At 34.9% G+C, this 20,402-nt stretch overlaps 1 protein-coding gene across 1 annotated transcript in view; it reads left to right on the top strand.

Moving 5' to 3' along the window:
• The window catches only part of GALNTL6 (polypeptide N-acetylgalactosaminyltransferase like 6), a 1,203,008-nt gene that overhangs the window by 533,087 nt on the left and 649,519 nt on the right, over nucleotides 1–20,402 (top strand). The window contains exon 6 of the mRNA XM_078445606.2: nucleotides 4,550–4,716. Within this exon, the coding sequence (XP_078301732.2) occupies nucleotides 4,550–4,716 (167 nt within the window). The remainder of the gene's footprint in view (nucleotides 1–4,549; nucleotides 4,717–20,402) is intronic.

Raw genomic sequence — 20,402 nt, forward strand, 5'->3', positions numbered from 1 at the left:
CAGTCTTTCTGCTTCATCTCTGCTGTCTCCATTGTCTGCCCTGCTGCTGGAAGAATATGTAAACGTGATCCTGTCTTCTTCATCACTAACAATATGTGAAATATTTCACGTTGACTTCAGGCTAACATCCAAATTCCTTAGAATCACTTTAAAGATCCTACATGATCTGTTCTTCACATACAGACTCATCTATAAAGACTTCCCTAATTCTTTCAGACAAAGTTAGTCATACTTCCTTTGGGCTCTGATTGCGGAGTGCCATCTATTATGTCACTTGTCTCATTTGAGTCAAATCATTTTATATATCTGCCTACTGGTCTGTGAATCCTTAAGGGAAGAAACCAAAATTTATTCATCTTCATATCTGAAGTGTCTCTCACTTTCCCTCATGCAGTTCCTGTCTCTCCTAGTTTCCTACCTCCTACTATAGAGGACTTGACAGGTAAAATAACAACAATTAAAAAAACAATAACTGCAATAACAATAACAGTCTTTATCAAACCCTTGCTAGTATCAGATATGATACTGTACTCAGTTTTTTACATGGATTGTGTAACTTAATTCTCAACGCATTATGGAGAAGTCTTTTTGTTTTTGTTTTGTTTTTACCCTTGCGTTGCCCCACAACGCAAGGAGAGAACTAGTCTTCCGGAAGTTAAATAACATGCCCATTGTCACACAGGTAGAAGTGGCAAAGTCATCAGTGTGAACCTAGATAGTGTGATGTATAAAGTCTGATTTTTCAGTATAAGAAATGATTATCAGCACAAAATATTAGTGACTTTTCAGTGTGGTCTAATTAAAAAAAGTAAATTATACTCATTCATGTAAAGGAGGTGACCTTATTCCTAATGGTCTGCTAATTCAGATAAGGCTATTTTTATGTGTACACTGTACAAAATCCTTATAGTTGTATTTTATAGGCACGGAGAAGACCTGGAGTAGAGCATCATCAGTAATTAAGAAGTTGAAAGAAAGAATAAAATATATGTGCCATAATTTTTTTTAAAAGCACATTATTTAAAAATATCTCCAGGTGTAACAAACTGCAAGTTTCATAATACAACAAAAGTAATGTTTCTTAAAGAATTTTGGCCATCACTTTATATTGAAGAGACTGTTTTTGACAAGTGACAAATGCAGTATAATTTATATGCTTATGTCTAAGAACAGTTTCCCTGAGAAGCAGATCCTGAGACACAAGTTTGACTGTAGTAATTTTGAGGAGGAAAGTACCTGGGGAGGCTGGATGAGGAGGTAAGACAGGAAGGGAAAGTAGCCAGTGATACACTGGCAAGATGCTTACCTCTGTGGGCACCTGAGAGTCACTCTTGCTGGGAAACTGTGGTACACATCATAGAAAACATCTCACAGTTATCTTACCATAGGACTGTCTATTCTCCACCTTCCCTCCTTCCTTGGTTGATACTTGCTCCAGGGATATTAATTTCCTTCAGAGTATCTAATCTGTTTCCGTTCAGAGATGAGGGAAAGCACTCACTTGGCTACCTGCAGTTATAGAGGTTCCTCTATACAGAGGTTTATAGAGGTTCCCCTATAGAGGTTTATAGAGGTTCCTCTTGGCATGTACCAGGATTGTGAATGGTAAGGAAATGCTGGTGGTCCACTGGCATCATCTGCTACAGCCTATCACTCACAAGCCCGTTCCTCCAGTAAAACACATCTTCACCTTGAGCCAAAAACATATATATTAACATAGATACATAAATACATACATACATAAGACAAATAAACGTATATTCCATATATATAATTGCTGTGTTCAGCAGGATATTTGACACTTCAACCTTAACGTGGTCAAAATTGAACTCACCTTTGCCCTCAAGCCTTGCAATCCTGAGATGTGCCCCTCACACACTGTGTTTTTATGTCAGTCTGTATTTCTTTTCTTTTTTAATATACTTTATTGTCAAATTGACTAACATACAGTGTGTGAAGTGTGCTCTTGGTTTTGGGGCTTCCTGTGGTTCATCACTTACATACAACACCCAGTGCTCATTCCAGCAAGTGCCTTCCTCAATGCCCATCACCCATTTTACCCTCTCCCCCATCCTCCCATCAACCCTCAGTTTGTTCTCTGTATTCAAGAGTCTCTTATGGTTTGCCTCCCTCCCTCTGTGTTTCATAAGATCAATTGCCTGTGTCCAAAACATGGGAGTCCTCCTTAAACTACTTCTCCCAGTTCCAAGTCATGTCAGCTCTGTTCCTAAATATATGTTGAACCTGTCTTTGCAGACCACCTTCAGCTCTCACTTGAATTTCTGTAACACTGTCAGGGGGCTCTCTTAAATATCCTATAGCACCCTATTAAACTCTACTTACCATTCTATATCTCCTATTCTATTACAAACCTCTTGAACTCAGGGACTAGGTTTTGTTCATTGTTGTATTTCCATTTTGGATCCTGGCTTCTGTCAGACCTCAGCAGATCATTGTGACTTAATGAATGAGTAGTAGAGATCTTTTTACTTATGTGTGGTAATAGTTTGAGCTCACAGAGATAGAAATAATTGAAAACATTTTTATGAAGGCAAGCCTTATTTGCATACGATCAATCTTGCATCCTTTTGTGTCTGCCTATTTTCTGAATAGATTATATACAGCTGTTAAATGTCACTATTGATTGCTTATAGGGTATTGCTCTGAGTGCAATTCTTTCTTAATAAGCACGTGATATGTATAATGTCTCACCTTAATGATTAAAAACTAATTTGCCTTTTTGGGAATATCAGTTGCATTCCTAGAGCATTGTTAGGTATGATGGTTTGCATGAGTAGGTGCAATTATCCTGAATACTGATATAGTGAAGCTTGGGTCTTTGGCTTTGTTGAGAAGAATGGGTGACTGTACATAATTATAACAAGGTGTGTTGAATTACTTTAGCATGCTTTTCCAGACTTGTGCAATTTATGTGACAGCATCCAGCTCACAATACGTCCTTAGAAATCACTGTTTCATATGCTATTATATATTTTTTAACCATTTTGTTTGATCCTAAAATGAATTTCAGGTTTTTTCCTAGCATTTAATGCCCATTTCATGGTATTATTTTAATATTCCTCTCTAATTCTTTTCATCCTATTTTAAAACATCAAAATCTACTTGTTTTATAGATATTGTTATAAATAGTAAACACTGAGATTAAAAATTAATAAATGGACACAATAAAAAAGGAAATGTTTGTATTTTCAAATTATATAACTAAAATATTTTATTTTATTTTATTTTCTAGGATAGTTAATTTTGCTGGCTTTAATTACATTGTCGTGTTTTCCCAAGCTGTAAGGCAACATCTCTTAGTGTAGATCCGTAGCTCCACGGCAGTATTTAATATATCCTTTTGAGATCATAGTAAAATAAAGTGTTGAAACGACTGGAAAGAATATTTTAAGTAATGTTTTGAATGTTCTGGTGCATGTATATACATCTTGGTAGAATCTAAGCATACTTCAAATCCTGCTATGGTTTGTTTCCTCCTCTAGACGAAATAGTAGCCAGTGTCCTGGCAAAACCTGAAGCCTTAGATCCTTCTGCATTTAAGTGGAAACTGCCTGTTTCTAGATTTCCACTCTCTTTTTTGTTATCAGGTTATCCATATCAGGAAAATCATTGAATTTGATAACTGATTGAAATTTTATCCTATTTTAGTTTTGAAGTAACTCAAAAATTTCACAAACTTAGATGAATTCATCATCCTCAAAAAAGCTTGGGTGACCTGCTGAACTAGGAATTACATGAGATTTGAGATCACGTTCCTGCCTTCATGTGGCTTATAAATTAATTAAATAAATCATAAATATGTAAAAATAGCAATTACACATAATAAATCGCTTTTAACTATGCCAAAAGTTAAAGCCTACATTCTTTTTGGTATCTTGGATTTCTTTCATAATAAATAAAAAGCTACATGGGATTTCTGGTTAAAATTCCACAAGAAATGTGATAATGTCTGGCTTGGATCTTAAAGTAATCTTATTATGTAGTTGTATCAGTATAGGGTTATTTAAGATTAAATCTTCATTTATTTCATTGTAAGACTGTGTTTTCCTTGTAGAACTTAAATGTTACCCAGCCATTGAAACATACCACAACCAAAACTGATCAACTAAGCATAATTATAGAAGTCGGATTTCCAGAACTTCTCAGGAAACCTATCTAAGCCTTAGCCATGTGCCAAATGGAAACAATTTTAACTCGTAAAAAGTGTTCACATTACTATTAGGTAACAATAAGAAAAGTATACATTAACAAGAACATAACATTTCAATGCACTTCTTACCTAGTATTTGAATCCCTGATACAAAAAAGGATAAATAATTATTTCATTAAGAACACATGTGAAAGGGATAATTAATGAATTCCATGAATGAACAGAGTAATTATTATTATGTACAAGCTCTGTTTGGAAAAGTATTAGACAAAGTCCAGTTTTTCACAGATGTTGGATAACACAGTGAGTAAATAGCAGTGTAAGATACACTATAGTTTTGCATTTGACATTGCTTTTTTCTTTCTATGTCATCTCCAGTTGTAAGCACAAGATGTACCTGGAAAGGCTGCCAAACACCAGCATCATTATCCCATTTCATAATGAAGGTTGGACTTCACTCCTGCGTACTATCCACAGTATAATTAACCGAACCCCAGAGAGTCTGATAGCAGAAATCATTCTAGTAGATGACTTCAGTGATAGAGGTAAGATACAGTTAATGATATTCTGTTATTACCTACGTAATCATTACAGGCTTTAAAAAATGCCAGAAGATTATTGTGATATTTCTTTCTAATTCTATCTGAAAAGTGATTATGAAGTTTTGTCTGTGTTGTGATTTCATAAGTGTTGGCCAATGGATGAGAAAGTATTGGTGTCATTTGCGGAACTATAAGAAAGTTTGAATTACATTTCTGTTGTGAATTAGATAGGTATTGGCAAAATGCCCCAAATTCTACTTTCAGCTTCAGAACAAATACTGCAAAATATGCTATTGTAAGTACATATGAATGGGGAGATATTCCAGTAGATTTATAAAATCTGTTCTTGTTTCTGAGGAACATCTGCTCTATTATTTACCAGTATGATATACTCTAGTCTGTGCTTGTCACTTCATAAATACTAGAAATTGTAATTAACACAAATATTTTTATTTGGCAATTCTAGCGATTTTGTCATATCTGAACAATAAACCAAAAAGCCTGGTGTGTATTAGAAAATTTGACATAAGCTTTAATATACCTACCATTCTGAGAAACATCATGTGGTTTATAAGAGGGGAATAAAATTATAGAAAGTTTCTTGAAATTAGGACTTCATTGATCATAGTTGCTCTAAATGTGAGAATTGTTAGTTCTCAAAGGAAAGGAAAGTTTCTCTTTCTTGGCTGATGTGAGTGGACAGGAAGAAACGTTTTCTAATGATGTTGATCTATTTGGGAATACAGTGTTCTACCTTACATTTCATTGCATGAAAGAGCTATGCTTTACTGTAAGAAAAATGGCAGTAACAGAGTTTAATTGCATATTATTCTTATGCCTCACAAGACAAAACATCTTGAAATCAAGTGGGTTAATTAAAGTTTTGGAAATTTCATTTGAAGAAAAAATGTCAGTTTCTTCATAGTATCTAAAAATTCTGTGTAAGTAAAATTGCTCAGTGTGTTAGTCTTAAGATTTCTTTAACAGAGTTCCAGTCTTGAATGATATGCTTCAAATACTAAGTCATGATTTGCCTAATATTAATTTGTGTTGAAATTTATATGACAAAAATGAGATTATCTAACATCATTCCATTAAAATAGTAAACTACTCACTTGGTAATTTAGGTTGATTCAAAGCAACTTTTGCCTTGTGTTGCTTAGGTAGATATGCACTCAATCCTACCCAAAAATGCAAGCCAGTGTCTAAAACTGAAATTTATTACTTAAAAAATTAATTTAAATAACACATTGATTTCTTTTTTTTTTCCTAATTGAGACTGCTTATTTCAAAGTAGTCATTAATACCCCAGGCTAAAAATAAGCATTTAATATGTTACAGCTAAAACTTTAAACTTTGCTTTTAAATAAAAGAATGAAAATGAGGAAGAAAGATCTGGGCTGCACATCACCAGATAAATGGTCTTTTGTGGTTGACTGGTACTAAGAGAAATAAGATAGTGTATCTATGGAGCGTTTTCTACATAATTAACTGTGTCTTGGTAAACTGTTTATTACAGTGGAATTTTGACCTGAGGGTAATATAGTAGGAAACATTTGGTAGCAGAAAATGGTGGTTTACAGAGCATTTTTTGCTGAATGTTCTCAGAGGCATTTTTCAAGTGAACATCTTTTAAGGGGGAGAAAATAGTGGCATCTGCATTTGTCTTGACTTCAATTCCCCGTCATCTTTTGTACAATAGCAACTTTGATGGACTATCCTTCTGCATATAATGTCACCTGGGAAGTAAGTGACAGAAGAGTGTTAATATAATTAGTGTTAGAGAAGTAGAACAACAGAAAAAAATAATATTTAGGATAGTAATGGTGATTTTGACTCTTCTATTGGCCATTTTTAAAGATAACAATTATTTTAATGTTTTGTTAAGCCTTTAATATAGATATTGTATTCCTATAAACTATCAAGTCAAGAGTATTATTTCATGATCATTAAACCTTCAAAAGGTTAAATTTTTTGAATATTGCTTTTTATTGTGTTAAATTGTCAATATGTGTAAAAGTAAACTTTGAAAGAAATAAGTGATAAAAATAGTTCTATAATCTCTCAGAATACTTCATAATTCTAAAGTTGCATGTAACAGGAAAGACTCTTCTTCCAAATTTTTGTTTTCATTAAAAAAAAAACTCTCCTCTGACAAAATATGAGGATTTAGGTGGACCTAAGAATCATCAGTCCTGCTTCCTGAATTATGGGAAATCATAAAATTAACGTGACAAACACAAGCTACAATTCTAACACCAACTATTAACTATATGACATCAGATTAATGAGTTCTGTGTCTTAGATTTTTTATCAAAATGGAGATAAGTCCTTAGTTATCTGAGTAATTCCTCATAGAGAGGTCAGGATGGAGAGCTGCCTTGGATGGTTGAGCAAATTGTGCACTGCAAAACAGAGTAATTGCTCTCAACTATTTCTACTCATCAAATACTCCCTTACTATTATAATATAAAAAGTCTCCATACTATTTTGTGGAGATCTTCTCAATTTAATCATTTATCTATCTATCCATCCATCCATCCATCCATTCATTCATCCATCTACCCACCTATCATCTCCAGAAGGAACAGAAGTCAGAGGGGTTGTGAAGACAAATTGTGGTAATTCATAGCATGTTAGAAAAATTAAGGCTGCTTTAACATTTAAAAAATCAAAATTTACCAATAAGCAAGTAACTTACTACAGATGTGGAAGAAAAACTACACTGTAGAGGTTTATCAAAAGGAGGATAAAAAGAGCATGTTACCCACCTATATTATAGGAGAGGCCTTACATGAGTGTTTATCAAAATTCCTTTCAAGTTTATTTTCTCCATTATATGAGAGGGAAGGTATCTTAAGACATCTCTTGTTTACAGAGCCTCTAAGACAGAGACAGTTTTCCTGCTCCTTTTTATTCTGATCCTATCTCTAGCTATGCTGTTAAAAATTGTTACACTTGAAAGTATACTTATACATTTATGTAGACAACACAGAAATTGTAAGCCTGTAACATGCAGAGTCTTTTCACCAATTCTTTAAAAATCAAACTAAGTAGGCCAGATAAACTTTAAAGTGTGGGAAGATAGGGGCTTTTGGCTTCCTTTAGAAAATTATTTCTGAAATGTTTTACTTTATATTTATTTTCAGAACTCTGTTCCAATTTCAAGTCTGTTCAGTATATATCTAAACACTTTTGCACTATGGTTCTTCTACTGGATATTCTGTAATGTCCTTTGGCCGAAGGCAATAAAATTTTGACAAGACTTAACCAAATATTACTGCCTTATATTTTATGTCCTCTAGGTCAATAGAATAGCTATATATGTAAAAAATAAATAAATAAAAAGAGAGAAGCCAGCATGTTGGCTATTTTAATAGCACAAGTTTAGTGTCACTTGCAATTCAGAGTTCCAAAAACTGTAAGCGATCTAGTAATTGGCAAATTCTGTAGTAGTAGTTTTCATAGCAGTATAGAAAAAAACCACCAAAATATTTCATAATTATAGAGTTTTTACGAATATTACAAGTGATTTTTAAAAATCTGCTTGAATAGGGTTGACCCAGTTATCAAAATTAAAAAACAAAAAGTACACGCCCTTTTCCAGCCCTTCTTGTTTTACATATTCTTCCTAAAGCAAGCTTGGTAAACAGAATATTGTTTCAGCCTCCTATCATAAGCCCTCTGTGTACAGAAACATGAAGGTACAGGTCTGCAGGTAAGTTTTCCACAACATTATGTTTTTGCTACCTGAAGCTCACCAAAGTTAGTGCATGTGATTATTTTTTTTTTCCCAGTAAGCTCTCAGAAATACATTTAACAACTTAACTTGAGGCCTGTAACAAGGCTTCGTGATGACTTTAAAGCAGGACTAATCCTGGGCTTATCTCCAAATTCCAGGCAACCTTAACAGCATCCACATGGAAAAATGTTGAAATGTGTGAAATAAGCTGGGGCTTAACCTCAGAGATAGGGCATATTTGAACCTGACAATTCTCTAAACTTTGTGTGCTTAGATGAATGCAAGTTCACATTAGGATAGTCACGGGAGAGTGGCTGACACCTTTCCCTTAATGCAAGTATGGGGGTACAACTGGGCACTGGGTACACACACGCAAAACAGGTACACACACACTCATTCCCTCTTGCCCCTGCTTATTCCAGAGCTGGTCAGGAAAGGTAGGAGTTGAATATTTCAGATTCACAAAGATCTGCTATGTTCCATGTACTAGTTGGAGGGAAAATCCGAAACTAGAAATAATCCTCCCAATCTGGCAAAGCCAGCAACTTTAAGAAACCCAGTGTACTTTCCTGTAGATAGCATAAATCCTTGTTCCTCAAAGTGTGGTCCACAGACCAGCAGCATCAGCACCACGATGAAAGCTTATTAGCAGTGCAGACTCTCAGGCTCCATCCAAATATATCAAAATCTTTATTTCAACATGACCTTTGTGTAATTTTTATATGAATCAAAGCTTCAGAATAACTTTCATGTATTTCAGAATTGGGGCTGAAGCTTCATTGAGTGATATGAATGCATAAATAGCCTAATTTCAAAATGCCCTGTTTTTTGTGTATCTTATTATAAACAAATTTTTCTATTTGTTTTTATTGCCTACTTTGCAATTGATATTGGATTTATAAATCTGTAAGGAAACATTGGGAAGGAAATTCTGTAACATTATCTGTACATTATTTTAGATATTAATTTTACATTTGTTATTATATTTCTTTGATAGATTTTGGCATTTTCACAAATTTGTAGACATTTCCTCCATCTTCTGATGAATTCATTTTATAGCATTTTATGTTTAGTTTTAGGTTATTGCCATTCTTCCCTCTCGCCAATTTTCCTTCTCTTCCTAGCATTTTGTAGATCTATTTTGCATTGGATTCATTCAGTAATTTCCATGCCAAGTTCAGAAGATGGAAAAGAAATATATATTTGTATATCTATAATATATATTGCTTATATAGACATATATATTACCAACCAATAGCAAAGCAATTTCTGTAAAGATCCATATTACCATAAAAATTTCAAATTCTTCACATGGTTGAAAGTGTTTGTAAATCTTTAAAATAGGAGACTCTTTTAAATCACCTCACAAATGGTAATGATGAGCCTTGAATTGGGTTCTCTTTTACTCAAATAGTCTCCAAGTGTACATTAAGGCAAGTTTCCATAAGCAGACAAATCAGTTAGCACATGTTTTATAACTATCTGAAGTTGGAAGATATCATCAGTGTGAAAAGGTCATAAAATAGATGAAGAATGGTAGTGCATTTCTATTTATATGATAAAATACTAACACTAAAGTGCATATAAAGATTCTTAGATGACAGTCAACAAAAATGTTTTAGTGCTGGTATTTCATCAGATACTATACTAGACGATGAGACATGCGATTTTTATGTCTCAGATTTATTAAGAACTAGTCACTGTGATGCATCTTGGAATTGTTTAGATCTAATATTCATATTTTAAACTGTAGGGATAATTGTACTTTAAAATAAAGATTCGGTTTTAGATACTAATAAGTAGCAGGAACTAAGAACATGTTGTAAAATACAATTGTGTATTTTTCTATGTAGAAATTCAGCATCACTTGCTAAAGAGTGGAAAGAAAGCTATTCTGATTTCTGCTGATAAATTTGAATATCATATTGCTTAATGGCAAAATGGATAGTTTTAATAAAATAGTTCTGTTTTACCAATTAGTTTAGCATTTGTGGTTGAAAAGGAGTCAAAACATAGAGTGGCACTGTATCCCAGCGTCATAAATATGAACATAAAACAGTAATGTGTTCTCAAGGTCAGAGGAAAATGAGCCTATAAACTACAAGAGTAAGTTTTGGAACTTACAAAATACAAATTAACTCATAAAAAAATCTTTTTGTATTCATAAAATATGAGTATTACCCACCAGTGGCAGAATATGCCTTGATAGAATCTGTCTCAGCAGGCAAAGCACTTTGGGGACTTCTATCTCTCTACTTTTAAATTAAAAATCCAATCTCACATGATGTCCATGTCCATGTAAACAATTTAGCTGACTAAAATAATGGGAGTTATGTGTTCTTAGTGAGCCTTACCTTCGCCTTAATGTTTAAAGTAGCATTTTGTTGTCTCCTTTTTCTTCTCTACAGCAAATGTGAATAATCTCTCCAGTCTTCAGGAATGTTACTGAGGGTTATACACACATTCACAGTCCTCACGATTACTATTAGAATCCCTTATTTATCTAGCAAAGGCCTATTTGAAGTAGGTGCTTGTTTGGCAGATTAAAATAAGGGACCTTGAGATACTATAAAGGTATATGTTACGTTATTCTTGATGAATTTGTAACACTAGCACTGGTAGGTTCAGAGCACTAAAAAAAAATTTCTTGCAGGCATTATATTCTTCTGCCGTCTAAAGTAACAATAAAGCTAAATGTGATTAAATTAATTTCAGTTTCAGCAGGATTTATATTTACTTTACAAAGGTATGCTTGTGGAAACTTCCATTCAAATAGATAATGTGGTTAGTTTTGACAAAAACTATTTTAAAATGTTCTATTGTGGCATGTGAGAATGTAGTTTGAGAAAAGGTAGTCATCAGAATGAAATGCTTTTAGGCTAATTTTGAACATAAAAATAAATATTTTAAAAAATGTATGATAGAATGAAGAAGCAAACCTAAGTTTCATTGTCTGGTTGAACTGTATGTTAGATATCACAGATTTCACAGTTAAAATTTGTCTTATTGTGGCTCTCTTTTCCTTTGTCATTAAAAAAATATTTTGTGTACTTAAATGAATGAAATGAATTAAAACCTTAGCTTGGGGCGCCTGGGTGGCTCTGTCGGTTGAGCATCTGACTTCGGCTCAGGTCATGATCTCAGTTTGAGTTCGAGCCCTGCGTTGGGCTCTGTGCTGACAGCTCAGAGCCTGGAGCCCGCTTCGGATTCTTTGTCTCTCCCTCCCCTGCTCATGCTCTATCTCTCAACAATAAATAAACATTAAAAAAAAAAAATTTAAAACCTTAGCTCTACCATACCATACCTCTATTGCTAGATGTCTTTTAAAATGCCCAAATAGAATAGTAAGTCAACTTTGGGGTTATAAATATTTATATTTGCTCTATGATTCTCTCAAGTTTTTTTAATATTTTTATTTTGAAGATATGATAAATCTGAACTGTCATTTTTCTATCATTTTGTTCTCTTACAGTTTTGTTCTCTTCTTAAACATTAACTTGAAGCATATGAAATAGTCATTTTTTGTAGGACATTAAGTGGCTGAGTGACAGTTTTTATATATTTTGTACTTAATAGCCAGGCATCTTAAGACCCTTCTATCTCTGGCTTAAATAATTAGTTAGGGTTCATGTTTGAAATCGGTGCTTTTAAAGGTGGAGGACGGCAACTCCCATCATCAGGTGGTGGGAAGCCGATCTGCTTTGTCTGGAGGAAAACTCCACATGGTTGAATTAATATGGGTTTGGCATAGAAAGAGATGCTTCTTTTCAAAGCAAAACTGTTACAGCTCACCGATGTCACAAAGGCATGACTTCCTCAAGAAAAATAAATTGTGCAATTCATTTTATGGCAGATTAAATCCCATTTATTTTCCTTGCAGACAGCTGTTTTGAGTAGGATGTCACTTGTATGAAACCATTTTATGGATATTGGGCTTCAGATGTTGGGAAGGCATAACTTTCTCTGATGAAATAAAAGGTTATGTTTTATGATTATTCCTCTTGTCAGCAAACCTCAGCTGGTGAGTTTTAATAATACAGTGTTCAGTATTTCAAACAGCTCTTTTTGATGTCTAAATATCCATCTGCTCTTAATTTTTAAAAAATCACTGCATTGACACAATACAAAAACGCACAAATATTTCATCCTGTCAAGCTCAAAAATAAAACAGCCAGTTATTTTCCTAGCAAAATGAGTTTATTTGGGAATAGCAGGAGAATTGCAATTCAGGACAAGCAACCTATGGTAAACCATAGACAAGTCTGAAGAGACAAAGGGAAAGCCAGCCTTTATTAGATTTTAGGAGGAAATTGAGATGGGGTTTTTTTAAACAAAAGTTCTTTGGAGAAAATTAAGAGTTCCAGGTTGTGGTGGTTTCTCACTGGCTTTAGTAGTGGTTATCGTGTTGTTGCTACAGCATTTAGAGATCTTCCTTCTTTTTCTTAAAAGCAGGGGATGAAATTCCTATGTGAAAAATGCCCTCCCTTGTCAAGATAATTCAAATCTTTCTTCCTGCTGGTTATGCAGCCTTCAAACAATGGCATGTCTGTGAGAGCGCCCCCTTCAGGGATTTTTGACTCCATTTTAAATGAGGTTTCTGTACCCATTTTCACACTCCTTACTCTTGAATGACAGCATTTACTTAGAAAATTATTAATCTCTCATCGGTCAAGGTCTTTGAAAAGCTGACAAGTTTTAAACGTCAAGCGTTTGTGTTTATGAAACACGTTTCAACAAAATTCTAATACAAATTAGATGTTTTATGTCAGCTGAGGAACAATTCCACAATAGAACGATAGGATCTTTGAGATGAAGGAATTTGTAAGTGACATGGTACATTTGTAACATTTTATAGATAAATGAATGAAGACTCAGAAAGGTGACCTTGTAGGTCACAGAGTAGGTCAACTTTATATGCTTAGATAAATGCTAGACAAAACCGAAATGAACAGATTTTGTGCTCAGGTGTGCAGGCTTTCTCTCCTCTGTAGTTTTCTCAGACATCTAATTCTGAGAAACAGGAACCATTCTGATAACTATCTTTAATTTAATAAAACTGTACTACAATTATGTAGACACTCTAGATAATTGAATCTAATTTATTACCCATTTTTTGCCTTAGGATCAGGATCATAATAGAAACCATCATTTCACTGTGTACATACAAGTATTGGAATGGAGGATTCATGAGAATAATAATGACTTGAACTTACAAATTTCAGTATCCACAATGGTCTTCTAAGACTACAGGGTGCCAATCAGAACCTTCCTCACACAGAAAACAGTGTTTCTAACATTCTGAAAGGCTCACAAGGCAGTAAAATGGGCCATAAAACATATATGTGTTTCATGTAGCTTCACAGAATGATGTAAAATAGAATGAATGAGTGGGTATTAGGCTGGCCTTCTGTAGGTCATCTGATTATATCTTTCTTCCGGATGTATCGTTCCCAAGTTAGGTAGCCTAACAAAGTTACTTCACTGCGTAGAAACGAAGAAACTGGCAAGATTGCCCAGGGCCACTCTAGTGCAAAATGTGCCTAAAAGATGAGAGTCTTTCTAGGACGGAGAGAAGCTAGTCTGGGATTGAAGGGGGACATGACTGGAAAAATATCTGCCATTGGATTGGACATTAATTAGATAAACATTATTTATGTCTCCATTCTTTTCTGCCTGGTCTACTAAAACCCGGGTAAAAATTCTACATAGAATGTATATCTACAAGCTTTTTGAAAAACTACTGGCTGCCTCAAAGAGCAGAAAACCTTGACCTCAGTGCTATAGTGGGCAATGACAAAGGAAAGCTTAATTTTATATCTTGAAGAAATTCTAGCTCTGTAACTTATCATTTTAATTTCTACATATTCTGTTTCTGCAGAATTATTAAGGCCATTTCTAATTTAATGGGGATACATTTGGGGTCTGAAATTAAAGTTAAGTAATTGATTTTTTTTTCGATTGGTTACATTTTCCCCCTTCACCAACTTGAAACAACGCTTCTTAGAAAATAAATTAAGGACTCTATGAAGAAAATGAAATATTTATTTATTTTATGCTACCGAGTAGTGCAAAACTTATAAAGTCAAAGGATACATCGAAACACTGTGAGTCGTTCACAGCTTAAGTATCAGGAAGGCTTGATTTCAAGTCCCAGCTTTGCCACTTTCAGGTCTTGGAATCTTAGAAAGGATCAAGTATGACAGGAACTTAAAGAAACAAGACATAATTTCACTACTTTCTTTTTCACTTTTGAGAAAAACTGTCTCTAAACTGGAAAGGATAGGAAAACGAAGTCACCCAATATAGAGAGGAGGATAATCCGTGACTATTTCAAACTGGAAGATCTAAACCATTGCTACATGCTCCAAGAAATTATAATATTTATCTTTTAGCCATGAATAATCTTCATGAAATGATGATGAATGAAATAACTTCTTAAGACCCAAGTCAGACAAAAAAAATATCTATATGTACAAAAAGACAAATTTCAGTTTCCAAAGTTCTGTGAACTTGTTTTTGATCTTTGGAAAAATCTTAAAGTAGTTGTAGCAATATTTTTTAAGTAATAAGAAATACATTGAGTACTGTGAGTCAGCACAGGTTTATTAAATTTTAGTCAAATATTCTCCCAGTGGGGGGGTATGACTTCAAAGTTCAGATTTTTCTTAGAGCTGTGGCTTCATTCTCCCACAGGAGTGACCTTAAAATAATATCCCAGGAGACGCAATGTATCATACTGACCCTTGGTTCCTAGGTACAGGGCACATAGACTTCCTAGGCCACTTCTATAAACATCTGAGATTACCCTAAATTTCTTGATGCTAATTAGCCTTTATGTGCACCTTAATCACACTTCTCTATGAAAGGTGACATATGCATGGGTGGACGTACCTCTGTCCCGATGGACGTACCTCCATCGAAACAAAAACAAGCTGAGTCCAAAAGATGTCGTAGCAGGATGACTTTCAGTGGTATGGTAAGCTTCTAGGAATCCCTGAACATACTGCTTTTGCTAGCACCTATTGTTTCTTGTGTCGTTAATTTGAACCATAGAATTTGGTTTTACCTATTTCAGAATTTAAAAGGTTAACCCATAGGGGCACCTGCCTGGCTCAGATGGTTTGGGCGTCCGACTTCAGCTCAGGTCATGATCTCGCAGTTAGTGAGTTCGAGCCCCGTGTCGGGCTCTGTGCTGACAGCTCAGTGCCTGGAGCCTGCTTCAGATTCTGTGTCTCTCTCTTTCTGCTCCTACCCCACCCATGCTCTGTCTCTCTCTGTCTCTCAAAAATGAATAAATGTTAAAAATTTTTTTTAAATAAAAGGGCAACCCATTCTGCTAATTTTAGGGAAACTGACTTAGTCTACGCTGCAAAATAAGTAATACTTGATGGTAAATTTAGAACCCTTAACACTGTAGGTCAAGAGTGTTTCTGATGATTTAGTATGGCGAAGTCTTTTTTCTGGTGAGAGACATTATAAAGCATTACTAGTAACAGATACAGCAAATCTTTTTAAATTCCTTAAGCTGCTTTCCATTTTAAGATCATGGAAAATGTACAAGAGAGCTGAAGTCCAATGTGCATGGTGAAACAAAATTGCCACAGTACCTCCCATTAATGCTGGGCTTCATACCTGTAGGGTTGAGAAAATGCCTGTGGGTTATGGTGTTATACTCGGTCAGAAATGAACCCAGGATAAGCTTTTGCCAAGACAATGCATGATGAATAATATCAGCATGTTCTGTTCATTTCAATGTTTGAAAGTGTGGTTCATTATCTTATTTTAGCAACAGTGAATAAGAAGGGGCAGAAAACGGGACAGAGTGTTTGAGGAAGGAAGGGACCATGGGTCATATTTCATTCTGAAAACCTACTAGACATATCAGCAAGGGACTCCACCTTTCCTTTTCTGTCATAATGGTAGTGGTTAAGTAGGTTATCTGGACAACATCCTAAGTTTGAATTGTGGCTTTGCTTTTACTGGCTTTGTAACCATGAACAAGTTAGTTATCTCACTTGACATATACTCATTGGGAAATTGTGTTTCTACATGTAAAGCAATTAGAACTGGAGTGGGTACAAGTAAGCACTCAATTAATTTTGGCCATTATTGTTTTTGCTTTAAAAGGCTGGAATTGAAGTGGATGACCTCTAATTCTGTCTCCAACAAATTTTAGTACAGAATTAATTCTATGCTTTTTAGATTCTTAGATATTATTAAAAATAATCATTTCTTCCCTGTAAAACTGTTACTTTTGAAGAGTTGTAGCACAGTGGTGGAAAGATGCTGTAAACCTTCACAAAGACCAAACATATTATCTTCATAGAACTTTGGTGTGTCCATGATTTGATATAGATGATTCTGAAGCTGTACACCTACCATTAAAAATTGAAATTAGGAGGGGCACCTAGATGTCTCAGCCTGTTAAGTGTCTGACTTCGGCTCAGTTCATGATCTCATGGTTTGTGGGTTCAAGTCCCCCATTGGGCTCTGTACTAACAGCTCAGAACCTGGAGCCTGCTTCAGATTCTATTTTTTCCTTTCTCTCTGCCCCTCCTCTGCTCACACTCTGTCTCTGTCTCTCTCTCTCTTTCTCTATCAAAAATAAATAAACATTAAAAGCATTTTTAAAAATTGGAATTAGGAGTATTATGGAATCCAATGAGCTCCTTATATGAGGATTTAATAATTAATTGAATAATTTGAGCAAATAATTTATAATTTAGTTTAGTTTAATTAAATCATTTTATTTAGAAAAGAATAAATTAATTTGATTATGTAATAATAGCTTAGTATTGGATCTCTTTGTGTCATTTGATATTGGTTGTACCCCTCCTTCTCATTCAGTGTGCTTTTACAGTCATTCCTTCTCAGGATTTTCATGGACTTCTTTTCTATATTCTCCTTGAACATTGGTGCTCCTCAGGGTTTCACTCACCACCTGCAGCTCATGTCATTGTGTGCACAATATCCTTGAGTGATCAGTTACCTCTTTCCTATTGCATAGTTGATGTACAATATTACATTAGTTTCAGGTGTACAACATGTTGATCCAATATTTATATACATTATAAAATGATCACCATAAGTCTAGTTACCATCTGTCACCATAAAAAGCTATTACAATAAGATTGACTATATTCTCCATGCTGTACATTTAATCTTGTGAATTATTTATTTTATAACTGGAAGTTTGTAACTCTTAATCTCCTTCACCTTTTTCACCCATTCTCCCTCACCTCTGAGAACCAGCTTGTTCTATGTATTTATGAGGCTGTTTCTATTTTGTTTTATTTGTTTTTGTTTTTTAGATCCACATATAAGCAAAATTATACAGTATTTGTCTTTCTCTGTCTAACTTATTTCATTTAGCATAGTGCCCTCAGTGCCCATCCATGTTGTTGCAAATGGCGAGATTTCATTTTTTATGGCTGAATTACATTCCATTGTTTATGTTCTTTATCCATTCATCTATTAGTAGACACTTAGGTGGCTTCCATTTTTGGTTATTGTAAATAATGCTGCAATAAACATAGGGGTGCATATATCTCCTTGGATTAGTGTTTTTATTTTTTTCAGATAAATAATCAGAAGTAGAATTGCTGGATCATATGATAGATCTATTTTTAATTTTTTGAGGAACTTCCATACTCTTTTCCATAGTGGCTGTGCCAATTAACATTCCTACCAACAGCGTACAGGGATTCCCTTTTCTCTACATCCTTACCTGCAAATGTTATTTATTTATTGTTGGTTTGTTTGTTTTTATACTAGTCATTCTGATAGGCATGAGGTGCTATCTTATTGTGGTTTTGATATGCATTTCCCTGAAGATTAATGATCTTTCCATGTATCTGTTAGCCATCTGTATGTCTTCTTTGGAAAAATGTCTATTCAGTTCCTCTGACCATTTTAAAATCAGATTGTTTGTTTTGTTGTTGAGTTGTATGAGTTCTTTATAGATTATTGATATTAACCCCTTTTTGGATATATCATCTTGTATACCCCTTTCTATACAATTAAACTCTGATTGAACATTCATTGAACTACTCTACTTCAGGGCCCAAATGACCCACAGATAGTTCAAACTCAGTGTGTATAAATTCCTGAAACTCTGACTTGAACATTCAATGAACTACTCTACTTCAGGGCCCAAATGACCCACAGATAGTTCAAACTCAGTGTGTATAAATTCCTGCCATTTTGGGGTGCTTGGGTGGCTCAATGAGTTAAGCATTCGCCAGCTCAGGTCATGATCTCATGGTCCATGGGTTCAAGCCCCGCTTTGGGCTCTGTGATAATAGCTCAGAGCTTAGAGCCTGCTTTGGATTCTGTGTCTCCCTCTGTCTCTGCCCCACCCCCACTCATGCTTTGCCTGCCTCTCTCTCTCTCGCTCTCTTTCTCTCTCAAAAATAAATAAACATTAAAAATAAAATTCAAATTCCTGGCATTTTAACTATGTCTTCCTGCTAAATTCATTCCCACTTTTGATGACATCATCATCCATCCAAACTAGATACCTGAGAATTATTCCTGTGATTTCTCTTTCTTCCTCACATTCCACATCCAGTCAGTAAGTCAAAATTGCCATATGTACCTCCTAAATACTTTTCAAGTCATTCTCTTCTAATTCTTTTCTATGGTGGCTTTAATCACTTGCTGAAATCCCCTTGTTAACTCTTGCTCTGCCTACAGTTTTATTCTACTCAAATCCATCATCCAATATCAAAATAATTTCTATAATATTCAAAACTGTCCAAAATACCTCTGTTTTAAAAATTTATTTGGTTTGTGGAAGCCTGAACAAATCCCTAACCTTAACATGTCAAACAAAGTATGCTCTTCCCCAAGAGGCCCTTTATTAATTAGCTCTCCAGATCTTTCTCTATAGTCTACCTTCCAGTTTTTGTCTTTGCAAAACCAAAATGTCAAGTTTTCCCTCTACTCACCATGTATTTACTGCCCCTGTGATTTTTTAAACTCTATTTATTTATTTATTTTTTTTTGGGGGGGGGGGGATGTGCGTGAGCCAGGAAGGGGCAGAGGGTCAGAGAGAGAATCCCGAGCAGGCTCCACATTGTCCATGCAGAGCCCCACACGGGGCTTGATCTCACAAACCACATGAGATCATAACCTGAGCCAAAATCAAGAGTCAAGAGTTGCAAGCTTAAAAGACTGAGTTGCCCAGGTACCCCACTGCTATGATTTTTTTAAAACCTTGTTTGCTCTACCTGAAATGTATCTCTGTAGCACTTCCTTTACTTCTGTGCCTCTTATTCTAACTAGTCTTTTAAAACTAACATAATGCTTTCAGTCCACTTTCCTTGAAACCCTTCCATGTCATGTTATGTCATTTATTAACTGGGAGGCTTTTCAAAACAAATAAACAGACAAACAAAACAATAAAAACCTGTGACTCAGTTTTCCCGAGTAAAATGGGGTGGCTGTAAGTATTAAATGTTTTTAATGTTTATTTATTTTTGAGAGTGGGGGGGCGGGGGCAGAGGGGTAGAGAGGGAGACAAGAGATCCAAAATGGGCTCTATACTGATAGCAGTGAGCCCAGTACAGGGCTGGAACTCATGAACAGGGATATCATGACCTGAGCCCAAGTCAGGCTCTCAACCGACTGCATGACCTGAGCTAAAGTTGGACGCTCAACCAACTGAGCCATCCAGGAGCCCCAGGTGGCTGTAGGTATTAAACTGAATACACATACACGTAACGTGCTTAGACAAATATTTGGCACATAGAAGTTGATAACAGTTGTTGGCAATTACCTTTCAAGTGATTCCTCTTTACCATCATAATGGTCTGTGTCAATCATTGCAACTTCCACATTATTTGGATATGAGTTTGTATCTATCCCTACTACCAGCTATCGAGCTCTTTGAAGAAGAGGATTATCATATTAATTTTTTTCTGAGTCTGGGTCATAGTCATAACAT

This window comes from Panthera onca, chromosome B1 (assembly GCF_046562875.1).
Source record: "Panthera onca isolate mPanOnc1 chromosome B1, mPanOnc1 haplotype 2, whole genome shotgun sequence".
Classification (NCBI taxonomy): Eukaryota; Metazoa; Chordata; class Mammalia; order Carnivora; family Felidae; genus Panthera; species Panthera onca.